This window comes from Coturnix japonica, chromosome 4 (assembly GCF_001577835.2).
Source record: "Coturnix japonica isolate 7356 chromosome 4, Coturnix japonica 2.1, whole genome shotgun sequence".
Taxonomy (NCBI): domain Eukaryota; kingdom Metazoa; phylum Chordata; class Aves; order Galliformes; family Phasianidae; genus Coturnix; species Coturnix japonica.
The window spans coordinates 63,079,657-63,093,771 of NC_029519.1; the positions used below are offsets into that span (position 1 = coordinate 63,079,657).

General features: G+C 41.2%; 1 protein-coding gene across 1 annotated transcript in view; it reads right to left on the reverse strand.

Annotated features, from left to right (window-relative positions):
- Positions 1-3,312: 3,312 nt before the first annotated feature.
- Positions 3,313-14,115, reverse strand: part of C4H4orf19 (chromosome 4 C4orf19 homolog) — a 41,216-nt gene continuing 30,413 nt past the window's right edge. The window contains exons 4-6 of the mRNA XM_015862515.2: positions 6,118-6,165; positions 4,651-5,476; positions 3,313-4,580 (exon numbers count right to left, since the gene is read on the reverse strand). Of these exons, the coding sequence (XP_015718001.1) occupies positions 4,449-4,580; positions 4,651-5,476; positions 6,118-6,165 (1,006 nt within the window). The 3' untranslated portion in view covers positions 3,313-4,448. The remainder of the gene's footprint in view (positions 4,581-4,650; positions 5,477-6,117; positions 6,166-14,115) is intronic.

Consider the following 14,115-nt stretch of genomic DNA (forward strand, 5'->3'; position numbering starts at 1 on the left):
TCCAGGGGAGGGGCTGGGGACTTTCTACTTTGTTTTCATGATGGCAAGGAAGCGAAAAATAGAATAAAATTATTTTCCAAGGGCAGTTCTAGTTGGAAAGGCTAGTGAGAATTCTTTATCTGCGACCAACAGTCTTAAACACTGTATGAGATATAGATGTACAAAAACCTGGTACACTGTCTGAAGCAACTCTGTTGATAATGCTTTCTTTAAGAATAAATTGGTTCCCATGTAGACCGACTTTGATAAACTTACTGTCTTGTGTTCTTAGCATGCTAAGTTCTACTGCGTTTAATTTTGGAGGGATGTCACAATTCAAGATAAATAATCCATTGAGAGAAATCATTTCAGTGTAATTAAAATGCTCAACTTAAGCATTTGAATAAATGTATGAAATACCATAGAAATAGGCTGTTATAAATGTTCATATATTCTATTCTTGTTTAGCCCAATGTGATTTATTGGCAAGAATTAATCTTGTGGAAAATTAAATCACATTTAGAAAATTAAAACTGTGAATGCAACATGAGGGAAATATTAATTTTCATTTTTTTTTTAAGTCTGTGTTTCATGAATTTACATGATAAAAATTATATTTTTAGATTACTTTAAAGCATCTTTTAGCAAATAATGACTTTCTATTTCTGGATTTTAATTTTTAATGGAGAGTCTCCATAGCAACACTTGCCCAGTCAATTGCTTTTGTTCTTTAAAAGAAAAAAAAAGTGTGGAATTTATCTATTTCCAGGTTCCTACTTTCTTGTTACAATTTTGTTTGCTGAACTGAAGAATTCTGCATTGACGTATCTTGGTTTTTATTGTTGCTTTGTAAATAAATGTGCCCTTTAATATTTAGCTGGGGATAAAATCAGTTAATTTCCTTGAGTTAGGTGGACTGGGACATCTTCCTTCCCTGTTGTTCATATTTGGGATCCATTGGGTCTGAATTTTTTCTTTGGGTAATTACCCAATGCTGACCCACTGCTAAAAGAGAACATTCTAAGCTTACTCATATTCTACATCTCTTTGCTTATATACAGAAAAACTATGATTTCCCTTTAAGCTGCGTTACTATCTTTAGAGAATAACCAGTAAAATATGAGCTTCCAAGATGAAATATTTTTCATAGAATTTCCAGCTTTTGCAATAGTTTTCCATATTGTTGTCTGTTCTTCATTTCTACACAAATGTCTTCACACTTACTTGTATAGAAATGCATCAAATATAGAAACGTTACCAACAGGTGTTGGCCGACTTGCTCTCATTCTTTTTGCTACAAGAGAAAACAGAGATACTTAGGTTCTACTTTATAAATAAATCTACAAAACATTGGTTTGAATATGGTGTCTTGGACCACACCAATATGTGATGTAACTGATGGTCGGCGCATGTACATGCATAGAATCATAGATGTGGGTTGGGAGGGACTTCAAAGTTCATCCAGTTTCAACCGACCCACTCGATCAGGCTGCCCAATGCCCTATCCTGCCTCATGGTTTTAGATAGGAGGTAAGGGAAATCTGAATGGTGATGATACCTCATTCTTGTTTCAGAAAAGTTTTTGCATGCTGCAGGTTTGAGGTTATGCAGGTACCTGACTTGAGAAAGATAAGAACTGACTTTGATTTGTGCTGGAAGTCCTAAGCTTAGAGAAATGGAAAACTTGTTTTTATCTTGCAGTATTTGGATAAAAGGAGGAAATCTGCATTTAAACAAATTCTTTAAGTATTTGTACTTTGCTTGAAGCTCACCTCTTGTTTTGGTCCTCACATGTGTGTTAATGGCATTCAGTGTGTGTTGTTGGCAAATACATAGTTGATGTTTATTATGTATCTAATGAAGGATTTACCTTTTTATTTTAAGTAACTGTTGTATAGTCGAATTCTATGAAGTACAAAATCCACCAGATAATTTTTCATAAGTTTAAAAAATTTATTGAGCACTTAACAGGCTCAGAAACCACAACATTTCAGTACAAAATTCAAGTGTTTCCTATTACAGCTGTTAATATCTGCCTTTTGATGAAATGACAGCACTGAGTGGGTCTCTAACTCCTTTGCTTTCCACAAGGAATCCAACAAAAGTAACTCAGTTGTCTGAAGATCAGAGAGATAGTAAAAGTACCAGGAATGCAGGTCTGATATTCTGAGGTCTTATGCTTAATTCAACTTGTAAGATCAGTCTTTCCTCCTGTAAGCTTAGGGACTGCAGTCAAGTCAGAGATGTGACCTAACTGGCTCTCAGTGGTCATGTATAAGCAACACATCTTGCTGGGAGTTTGAAGACACAACCTCTTTGCAAACTGTCTTGTTAAGGGAAATGATGTAGGCTTGGAGAATTTATTAGAGTTCAGAGATCTCAGTCTGTGGTTTCAAGATGATTTTAATCTATCTAGTAGGAATTAATTTTGATCCCTCTTCAGCATTTCTGTTACTGTGAGCATGGTTCTTGTGCTCATCAAACCACCTGACTTTCCCACTTTTGACTTTGGCTCGGCTTCTGCTGTTTTAATGATCTAAATTGACTGATTAGACCTATCAGTCTCACCTCAGTGCCAGGGAATGTTATGGAATGGATAATATCAGGAGTCATCATGGATAAATTAAAGCTCAACTGTGGGATCAGGCCCAATCAGCATGGATTCATGAATGGTAGATCCTGTTTGACAAACCTGGCTTTGTGCTAAGATGAGATGACCCACTTAGTGGATGAAGGTAAGGCTGTCAGTGTGGTCTGCCTGGACTTCAGTAAAACCTTTGACCCTGTCACCCACAACATTCTCATGGAGAAGCTGGCTGCCCACTGTTTGGATGGGCATGTACTCCTGCTGGGTGAAACACTGGCTGGATGGCCAAGCCCAGAGTTATGGCAATAGAGTTAAATCTAGTTGGCAGCCAGTCACGAGTGGTGTCCCCTGGGGTTTGGTACTGGGGCCACTTCTATTTAACATCTTTACTAATGATTTGATGAGGGGATTGACTGTACCCTCAGTGAGTTTGAAGATGGTACCAAGTTGGGAGGTAGTGTTGATCTGCCAGAGGGTGGAAAGGCACTACAGAGGGACTTGGATAGGCTGGATCGATGGACAAAGGCAAACTATATCAGTTTCAATAGAGCCAAGTGTTGGGTCCTGTATTTTGGTCACAACAACCCCAGGTCAACCCTACAGGCTTTGGGAGGAGTGACTGGAAAGCTGCTTGACAGAAAGACACCCTGGTGTGCTGATGGACAGTCAGCTGAATATGAGCCAGCAGTGTGCCCAGCTGGCCAAGAGGGCCAATGGCATCTTGGCTTGTATCAGGAATGGTGTGGTGAGCAGGAATAGGGAAGTTATCCTGCCCCTGTACTTGGCATTGGTGAGGCCTCACCTCGGGTACTGTGTTCAGTTTTGGACACCTCAGTCCAGGAAGGGTATGGAGGTACTGGAGCAGGCCCAAAAAAGGGCAACAAGGCTTGTGAAGGGCTTGGAAATATGCTCTATGAGGAGAGACTGAAGGAACTGGGGCTATTTAGTCTGAGGAAAAGGAGGCTGAGGGGAGACCTTATTGCTCTCTTCCAATATCTGAAAGGTGATTGCAGTGAGAGCCAGTTTGGTCTGTTCTCAGTGGTGACAGGATGAGGGGAAATGGCCTCAAGTTGTGCCAGGGTAGGATTTAGGTTGGATATCAGGAAAAGCTACTTTACAGAAAGGGATGTGAAGCACAGGAATAGGCTCTCCAGGGAGGTGGTTGAGTCATCATCCCTGGATGTGTTTAAAAACCATTTGGATGTGGTGCTCAGGGACATGATTTAGTGGTGGGTCTAGTGTTAGGGTAGTGTGATTAGGTTGTGGTTGGACTTATCTTGAAGGTCTTTTCCAGCCTGAGCAATTCTATGATTCTATGAAAGCAGGTCACTGGGGTATCAGATCAAGTCCAGGCAAGGTGTAACAGAAAAGGTGTAATTATCCTCAACCCACCTGCACACGAACTAAAGCATGAGCCAAGCTGCTTTCCTCCTCTCATACTGTGTTATAGAGCTGTGCATCAGTTTTATTGTATGTCCTAACGTGAAAATCTGTGATTTCTAACTCCATGTCTTCTATAGTTCAGTTTTAAATAATGGATTTTTTTCTGAACCTGGAACATGCAGTGTGTGCAGACCCTCCTGAGAGTCAAAACTGAGGGAAATGTCTGTGTGAGACCAGGTGAGAGGTGGATATACAACAGAATATCCTGTGTGTAAAGAATGATGCTTTGCCCTCCTGGTTGGTCCTGTACAGAAAAACATACGTGCTTCAGGCAGTGGAAATTAGAAGGCTGTATAAAACTGTTGAAGGGACAGAGATTTAGTCCCAATCTTTTCATATATGTGATTTGTAACAGCTGTCCACGTGAACATCGCATGCATTCATACAGATCCAGAAAATGATCTGGATTCCACCCAGTGTATCAGAAAGAGACCTTCGTCTAGTATACATCATCCTCTTCTAGGTCTTCACCTGCAGTTGCAGCTTCCAGTGCAGCCAGAGCTGCTGCTACTTCTGCATCTTCCTCCTCAGTTTCTCCACTGATGTCTGTGTGGCTCTGATGTGTGGGTGCCTGTGATGCTGTGGGTGCATTCCTCCTCAGTTTCTCCACTGATGTCTGTGTGGCTCTGATGTGTGGGTGCCTGTGATGCTGTGGGTGCAGCTGTAGAAGCAATGCCATTGGGAATGTCCTCACTCAAGCCTGCAGAGTCAGTGTTAAAAGGCTCGATACTGCTTTCCTTTGCATGCAAAGATGGGGTTACATGAAGGTCTTGACCCTGCATTGCTGAATGCTTAGTCATTTGGTCTGGATGTGCATAGTTGACTGAAATGCTATCTTTCTCAACATAGTTCCTGATTTGGTTGCCATTTTGGCAATAATCTATATCTGGCAGTTTTATGGCATCGTTATTTTGTGTGTCCAATACTGCACTTCCTTTGAGAAAGTTACTGTCTTCTATAGACCAGGGTTTCACACCTTGAATACTGTTCGTCTGACTGCAGTCTGCCTTCCTGTGACTGCCTGCTCCTAGGTCAAGCTCTTGGCCACACTCATTCGGTTTGGATTGGAAGTCTTTAGTATTGACTGAAGAAGGCTCTGCTGGCTGGCTGGAGGTGCTCTGTTCACTGGCTTCTTTCACTGAGTTTGTGCTGGGGCTGAGAATGGGGTGCACACCAGCATGAGAGCTGCTGCCATTGACTGCAACATCAAGCTTTGCAACACACTTCACAAGGCTGTCATCTTGAAAAGCATCGTCTCTGTGGTTCCAGAGGGTCTCCCCTGTGCTATTTACCTGATTTTTAGTTCCTGTTCCTTTTAGCTCATCCTTCTGCGGTTCTTTTTTCTGTTCTTTAATTTCACAGTTCTTTTTGATTTTGAATTTATTGCTTCTTTGCTCTTCTTGTTTGTAGCTGTTTCCTTCATGAGTGCATCCAGGTGATTGTAACTCTTCTGGATCAAAAATGTAGCTGGAATAAAAGAAGTTTGTAGAAGATATGTTAAGCTATTAATAGTAGTACTTAAAAAATGATTATGCTTCGTTTTTAAGCTTGAGTTTTTAAGAAACTGGTGTCACTGAGGTTTACTTGAGGTCCTGAGAATGACCTAAACTGAGTGGGAATGTTGGATTATGCTGTAGTCTCCTTAGAGTGGCAAAGAACTAACCCCTATAGTGAGGTTCACCTGAAGCCCAGGAAGATATCAGAGGACCTTCTGCTTGTTGCATGTTTCTAGCTTTGCTTATTTTCTTCCTTTGGATGGGTGGGTTAAGCAATAGGTAGTCATCAGACTGTTAATTGCTGTGCGCTCATGTAGTTGCCAAAATGGGGTAGCTTATGGTACCTATGTAAGGGAAATCTTTTTGGTTAAGATGAGTTTTCAGTCCAACACAGTATTTCTGTGGCTTGGGAATTATAGAAATGGACCTCAAATGCAATAAACCAAAAGGACATTCGTGAGAAGGCAGAGTATCTGTGCTCTGGTGTGACTTTAAAGATGCCCAAACTCTGGGAAAGCTCCAGTCTCCAACTAATCTTATCAGTAGGTGTGGAGGAGCACAGAAATATTTTAATGTTTTTCTTTTATTCAGTTTAAACATCTTTTATTGTACCTTTGTATCATTTTGCAGCACCTGCACCCCATCTGGATTTTCTTTAATCTGAAAAGAGAGAAAAGGAAAGAAAGGGGGAAGGAAAATGAGTGAAGTGTTTTGAAACTAATGCATGAGTAATTATATGGAAAATTACACTAGTTTAGGAGGGTTTTATTACTCCAAAAGAAATACACCTACACAAGGATGGATGCAGTACAGTTCAAGCTCCTTGTAGTTTTCTATATTGCACTGATAGTGGCCTGCAGTTGGAGAATAATCTGAGGAAGAATTTAAGAGCTCTTAAGCAGAAATTGTGTTCTTCCAGAATGTTTTTCTAGTCTGCAGCCGTTTTATGATTTGGAGATTCCTAAGACAAACTATTAATGTTTTGTATTGGCAGCTGGCATCTGTGGCATCCTTTAGTTAGCAGCTCCACAGATTAGCCTTGTCTGTGTGATGGATCCCTTGCTTTTGTGTCATTCAGTCCTGTCTCTTACAAGCAGGGCTCAGTGCCCTCTGGTCCGTGTGCTGGAGCAGGCAGGAGCAATGTGCTCTGGGGTGGCTGCAGTACAGGTAGTACAGGTCCTGCACTGCCACCTTCAGGTCCTGTGCTCCGTCTGACCGATCTTCATCTGTTGGCATATGATGTGTACTGACACTACTTCGTGCCTTAGGTCGTCCTTGTCATTGTTCGCTGGAGATTAGTGTTTTGACATCCTTTGTGAATTAAGGGTGGGAACCACGGTGCCGAGTTCTCACAATGTGGGGAGCTGCTGAGTTGGCTCCATGAGAGCTACTGGGCACTGAGATAACCGTGTTGAACTCTACTAATCCCCTGGTTAGATGCAGAGATGTTGCTGGGATTGGCACTTAGTTATGTGCAGTGTTGTGTGCCTGTATTTTATGACAATACATTCCTCAGGCTTTGACTGGAGCTACCAAGCTGCTTGAATCTTGCTACATCTCAGTATAACACCAACTTTCTGTGGATGCGTGTCATTGCCTGATCTGGTGAGATGCTGAGAGCCACCTGCTTTGTGTTCATGTATCAGTCTATGGGAAGTCCATGGGAAGAAACATTTTGTTAATTTGGACACTCAAGAATTTTTATGTTCTAAACCTAAATGAAGGAACAGACATGAACTACCCCAAATCGGTAGGGAAGTTATTCTTGATTTTACAGGTTTGGGCTACCTTAATTTGAGTTAATCGAGTCAGGACACTTGTTAGTTGTTGCTGTCTGTTGTCATTCAAACTTTTATCTCTTCATGACCTACAATTTTGCATGCTTTTGCCGCAGCCTAAGGACAGCAGCTTGCTTCCCATGAGACAGATTGATAACACAAGGTCAGGGTATTTTTTAGAGTCAGCTATTCACAGAACAGCTAAGGAAAATATTATTGATTTATTCATACCAGGCATGGTCTGTACTGCCCACCAGTGATCATGCTGGCAAGAATTATAATGCACTCTATTTTGTTAGCTTATTGTTCTCCCTTTTTCCCCCTCTAAATATGACTTCCTTTGCTGCTAGCACTGTGCACAGTGCCTCACATCCATCCCCATGTTTCTGAAGCCTCTAAGAGCTTGCAGTCATTCAGCAGCTGGCTCCGACCTGCTCCTGCCTCTGCCTTTACTCTTTGTGCCTCATCTGTCTTAGAGCAGAAGTTGCTGTAAGGGTGAGGCAGATTGCTGCAGCTCAGTGCCTGTCAGGGCAGCCTGCGCTGAGCTGCTCTGCTGCCTCTGAGTGGTGCTGCTCCTCCCTCTTCCTTAAATGCATTCTCCCTTCTTACACCTCTGCTGGTTTCTTGCTGTGTGCCATTGTCCTCCACAATAATATCATAGCAGGAATCCCAATGCAGTATTTTGTGCCCAGAGAGCCTGCAAGAACTGGCTGATGTGGCCATGAATACTGACCCTCTTTGCGCGCAGATCTTCTGCAATATGAAGGAATTTGGGCAAGTTTGATGTGGTATGAGGCTTGTTTGAGCCAGCGCATGTAGCCTTTTCTGGACAAAACAGAATTCTTCATTTGCTTTGATGGTTCTGAATGATGAACTAGTTAGCCCAGGCATGTCTGGCCTGCCCTGTACCCTGTGCTATTACGGAAGCAGCTTTGCAACTGTCACTCAGCAGCAACCAGACAGTGGGTGGGCCATGAACTCCATCTGAGCTGAAGTTTGGGCACGGGGTGCAGTGCAGTGCCAGCTCAAATTATAGCAAGTAAATTCACAGACTGTGATATAGTGGCTGAATGCAGTGCTGTGAACAGTGAAAAATATGCAGCCTCACTTTCTGTCTTGAAGAAGGATTGATTCATTGATTGATACATTGATTGATCATTCATTGATACATGTTGAACATTGATGCATGTGAGCACAGTAAGGCAGTGGGAGGTGCATTTCAGCAGTGATGATAACAACTGTGGGTCACCTCCACTGGTACAGGTTTTTACAAGTTTGCCATGCTGGCTTTTGTTCCTCACTGGTGAGAATAGATAGTTAAGGGTGGTGACTGTGTTGAATAACAGTGTTCTGTAGCTGAGGATTTGCTCTATCAGACAGTGTTCTTGTGCTCACTCTGTGTTGTAGTTCCCATGGAAATAAAAAGGAGGCATTACTTCTGGAGCGACCTACATATATGTGATCCAAGACAATTCCTCTTTATTCCTTGCAGCCCAGGCAAGCCAAAACATCGAATACCTATGAGTTATCCCTTCTTTAGATTAAGAATGATTTGAAGTTAATTCAATTGAGCTAATCTATGTGTTGACACTTGGTTTGAACTGCCTATTTAGTTTTAGCTTAAACATTCTTCTAAAAAAAAAGAACAAAAATTGCTTAAAATTGACCAACCCTTGCGAATCTTGGCCTTCAAGTCTGAGTGGCTGCCATGCGTTAGGTAAGTCACAGTGACTGTGTGATTAGTCCATGGGAAAGGCAACGTCTGTTAAGCCTCTTTCTATAGAGGCTAAGCTGCTGCTATCCTTCGTGCTTGCCACTGGCTTTGGGTATGCAAATATTATTTCAGCTCTGGTAAATTGTGATGACTTCAGTTGCTGTCAGTTGGCAGGTGAAACCATTGGAACGCTCATGCAGGCCTGAGTGCTTGGCTTTAAAGTGTCTGGGTTTGGTGAAACCAGTCCAAGTCTGCCCATAGCCTGGTTCTGAGGGCAGATCCTGCTTCGAGCTGGCTGGGTCACTGCACATCAGGCTGCTTCAGCTTAATCTGCTCTGACAAGTTTCCTACTGTGTGCCCATATTTATAACACTGTGTGATTTTTAAAAGGAACTTGCTTGTATAGGTTTTAACTACTGGGAAGTGCTAATTGATGTCCTTCATTTGGTTGTGAAGACGTTTGTTATCTTCACAGAAAGCAATTACGATTGGAAATGACCATTGTTATTTTCATAAGAAGCACTTTACTGTTTGTGTTTTTTAATTACAGATACTGTTTGCATGATCTCCACAGCTATTGCATTTATGCTTTTCAGCTGATTAGTTACAACTAAATTCATTCACTGGCATGCATAAGATATGACACATCAAAATATTTTACACAGTATTGTCTTAAGAATTATTTGACATCCCTGTAGTAGGAATATATTTTTTACACTGTTACTGTCTGAGTAATGTTGGTTTTTTCTCCTCCTCGTCCTTTCCTTCTGTGTATACATAGGTAGCTCTGAAAGTAATGCATCCTATGTATTTCCATGGAAGCTACAACATGCAAAGAGAAGAGTAACACTCTTTGATAGGACAAATTCTGAGTTATAAAACACTATTTTTAATGTTTCTGTGAACTGCAAATGATCCAGGAGAATCCTGGATTTCATTGATGATAACTTTCAGGTTCAGCTATTAGACAGACTGACCAGAGGTGAAGCATTGCAGGACCTGGCACTCACCAATGTGGAGGAGATCACTAAAGATACTAAGACCAGAGGCAGCCTGGGCTGCAGCGACCAGGCTCTGGTTGAGTTTGTGATCCTAAGTTACATAGGCCTGGCAAAGTGTGAAGTCAGGAGCCTGAACTTCTGGTTGTTTAAGGAACTGTTGGATGAGATCTCCCGGGAAGATGTTAGGGTTAGTAGGTTGGAGCCTGATGATCTTTGAGTTCCATTCCAACTCAAGCCATTCTATGAACACGGTCATTACTATTAGCTATAGATCCTTACTAGTGGAGAACAACAGTCTGCATGCTGCACTTGTAAGAATCTGTACCAGTGGACATGACCCATGTATATTAATATTTAAAGCCAAACCTGGGAAAGAATTCTGAGGAACAAATTGGTTTCATAGCATGAAAAGATGTGCTTTAGTCCTACTTATTTTGTTTTGTGTAACTTGTTCTAAAGACTTACATACTGTGTTCATAGTTCCACTAACAAGTAATAATATTAAGAGGCTTCTGTCTGGAGCAGTTTAAATCAAGGAGATGATATGCAGATTGGCAACAAAAACCCAAAAGGGTTAGAGAGAGCTCAGACAACAGATAATTCTAAGTTATCTCTGTCCGAGTTTGGAAAGACATCTAGAATAAGTCATTGCATTCTTTTATGTTGTTCAAATTGTCCAGATTATTGCAGCATGAAGGAGTACTCTAGCCTCATGGTTTGCAGATTTAGTGCCAGTACTTGCTTCTGTTAATGTAAAAATATTTTTTCCCCTTTTTCTTCAGTGGAAGAGATGGAAGAGGCTCAGCCTTTTCCCCAGCCACACCTGCTGACCTTGAACTGACCATACAAAAGATACTGTAGTTGTATTTTCTTGGCAGTGCTTTCAATCAATGTTCACAGAGACCAGGAAGACCTGATGTTGAGAGTGACTTTTTTGCTTTGAGGTACAATGATATGGGAATACAACTTCTTTAAATCAGTTGGGAAAAATGCTTCTCTGGCTATTAAGGAGGCTGTAACTGAGTTTAATTAGGGGAGAGCAGATTGCCAATTGTCAGACAAGTACGTGCTGAGAAATAGGAGGATGTTAAATGTTTTGCTGGTGGCAACTCCTCTGAGAGTGAAAAGGGGCTTTTCTTCATGTGAGACCTTGCTGTGGATGACAAGAATGTATGATGTCTGACTCCACAAATGCGGCTTGTAATGCAAGCTTACAGTGTGCTTTAAGAGAAGTATGCTTTGCTTTATCAGATTTGAGAAACACAACGTATCTGATTTTAAATTATGTAGTAACACAGCTTCTATTGTCTGTTCAAACTGTACCTGTGCTATGAATAAACTAAAGACAAATGATAATGTCATGTAAAGGGAAGGGCAAACATTTCAGAGAGATAAAAACTGGTTGACAGCCTGTCTCGGTATTCCTAGAAGTTTACATGGAAACAGAAAAATGGCCAATCTCAATTTCGGTTTATGGAGTGTTATATTTTGATTCTGTCTTTATGTATACACCCATACACATGTATGATCTCTTCAGGACGGAGGCAGAAAGGTGAGGAGAGCGAGCACTATATTGTTGTTTTTTTTCTAGTAAGTCACAAATGTGTATATCGTGGCTTGGTGACTTTTGATCTGAGTCATTCATCTTAAGTCAGTTTTCTTTGATTATTTTTTTCTTCCTTGCACTCTGATTCTTTATAAGCTTTTGCTGTTTCTTTGACTTCTCACTCTCCTCTTTCCTTTTCCACTCTAAATTACTAAGTAATGTGCTTTAACCTATGTGTGTTATCTGGGCTGCTAAAGCTGAATTCTGCATCTCCCAGTGGCCTGGAATGCCTTTTTCTGCTCTCATTTCAAGGTAGAGACACTTTTCAGACTAGACCCTGCTAGTCTGGTATAGAGTGAGAATAACCTCAGACATCTGTGGCATTTGACAGGCTTCTCCCCATTTGGGTGGTGTGGATTGCCTTCTGTGCTGAGGAGGCATTCTCATCTCAGCAGATTTCAGAGGCTGTCCTCAGTGTGTGCCAAGGGCTGAGAAAGGATCAGGTGCATTGATGTGTGGAGGAGGGAAGTGCAATTTGTTACTGAGGGGAGGAGGCAGCAGAACAATTGGTCTGGATAACTGATAACATTAAAAAAAGCATGGAAAGATCACAGCACAGATGGTAGAGCAGAGAAGAACTTTAATTAGGAATTTAGGGAACTAGTAAACATACACTAGAAAAAACACCCTCCTGTCATAGAGGAAGAGAAAGATAACAGAGAGAAGGTTATTAAGGAAGAAGGAGTAGGGACACAGCTACTTTAGCAAATCTGTGTGCAGGTTAATAGCATCTGGGAGAGGAGTATTTTGCTTTCCATAAAGTACAGAGAACTCTTCAAATCTGTTTTTATCCAGAACTCTCTGTTCTGAGGACAGACTGTTTCCAAAGAGAGAGAGAATTGTTCTGGGCCCAGAATCCCCTTGTCCTAGGGGTTCTCCAGATCATCTCTGCACCTGTATCTGAAAGTTACAGCCTAAGTTAGTTAGAACTGACCATTACTATACAGGTGACAACAACAACAACAACAACAAAAAAATGTGAAAAATAAAACCATGTAGCCTGTCTGATGTCTTTTAGAGAGCATCTGGATTCATTGGCATCTCTTGTCTTAGTGCAGTTAATATGAAGGCAACAATGTGATATCTGCAGTAAGGTCCCTGCAGTAAGACTAGTACTTAAAAGCTGAACTGAAGTTTCTACTTTCCTTTCCTCTGACTGATTCTTAGTCTGGTAATTTGTATTAAAAGTGCTTCAGGGAGCAAATCAACTGTTGCATAGCATCTAAAATAAACAAACTGACCTGGGGAGGCATCATAATGTGCTCCCTTACAGAAAATGGTCCCACCTGATGAGTTGGCTTTGCCTGTTAACTTTTCTTTATCTGAATTGATTTCAGGCTTCTTGTTCACACTTTCTTTAACTTTAATACAGACGAGTTATTGCCATACTCAGACCAGCCTGCAGTCCAGCCCCAGTAGGAATACATGTCTGTTCCACCCCAGTTACACAGTCCCTGCTGTCTGCATGGCTCTGCAAGGAAGGGAAAGTTGCAACTGCTTCTGTGGGTGCAGCTTGTTTTATCTCCCTGTTTTGAGAGTGGCAGACACTATGTTTCAGGGCAAGGAATGTCAGCGTCTGCCAGGAAGAGCTTTGTGCTATCCTGCCAGCACAAGGTTATTGCCAAGGTTATACCTGCCCATCCTACCTTGCTCCTCCCTCTCAAATGTGCTCTTCTCATTACTTGACAAACAAATCTGTGGAGCTGCTCAGGTCTACCAGATCCTTTTGTCCTCTGATGAGGCCTCATTTACCCACTGGACTATTTGCATCTATCTCCAATACAGCTAACTGATGATAAGTTGTCAGAGGGGATCTGCTGAAGACTCTCATAAAACTTCTTTAGCCACAGTGGTAGTTTAGGGCAGTCAGCCTTAGTTATGTATCCCCACTGGTACTCTCTGCTTGCCCCTTTTCAAACCAATTCCTTGTTTTTCACCAGTAAATATCACCATTGCTTGAATGCAAATTATCCTTCTTACACATTATAATATAAGGAAAAAAAAAAAAAAAGAAGTATTAACAGTGTAACAGAACTGTAGCTGTTGAGAAGAATATTTACATATTTTTCAAAGATTATTCTGTTAGAATTGAAAGGGAGGGAATTGTGTGACACAGATGAGTCTCTTTCTTCTCCTTGGATAAACTAAATAGAACTCAACTGTTTTCTGCTGTTCAGTGCAGTGGCCTGATTCCTTTTGTTTCTGTGGCGAAACTTTGGGTGATATTACATGCTAATACTGCACATAGCCAACAGCTTTACTTCAGTGATGGGGTAACTTGTATTCATTATGCTGTTTAGGGCATGAGGTTTAGGGTTGTTTCTGTTTGAGTGTAGGGACTTAAGGTTACTATTCTTATTCCCAATGGAGTCATGAAAGTGGTTTAAACTTGTAGGTTGTTTTTTTTTAATGTATGTTTTGAGTGCTAGGAAGTTTGCAAGAATAATAATTGACAAAAACTTGCACTTAGTGTCCTCATCCTGAGATCACATTAGCAGTAGACATTACTGT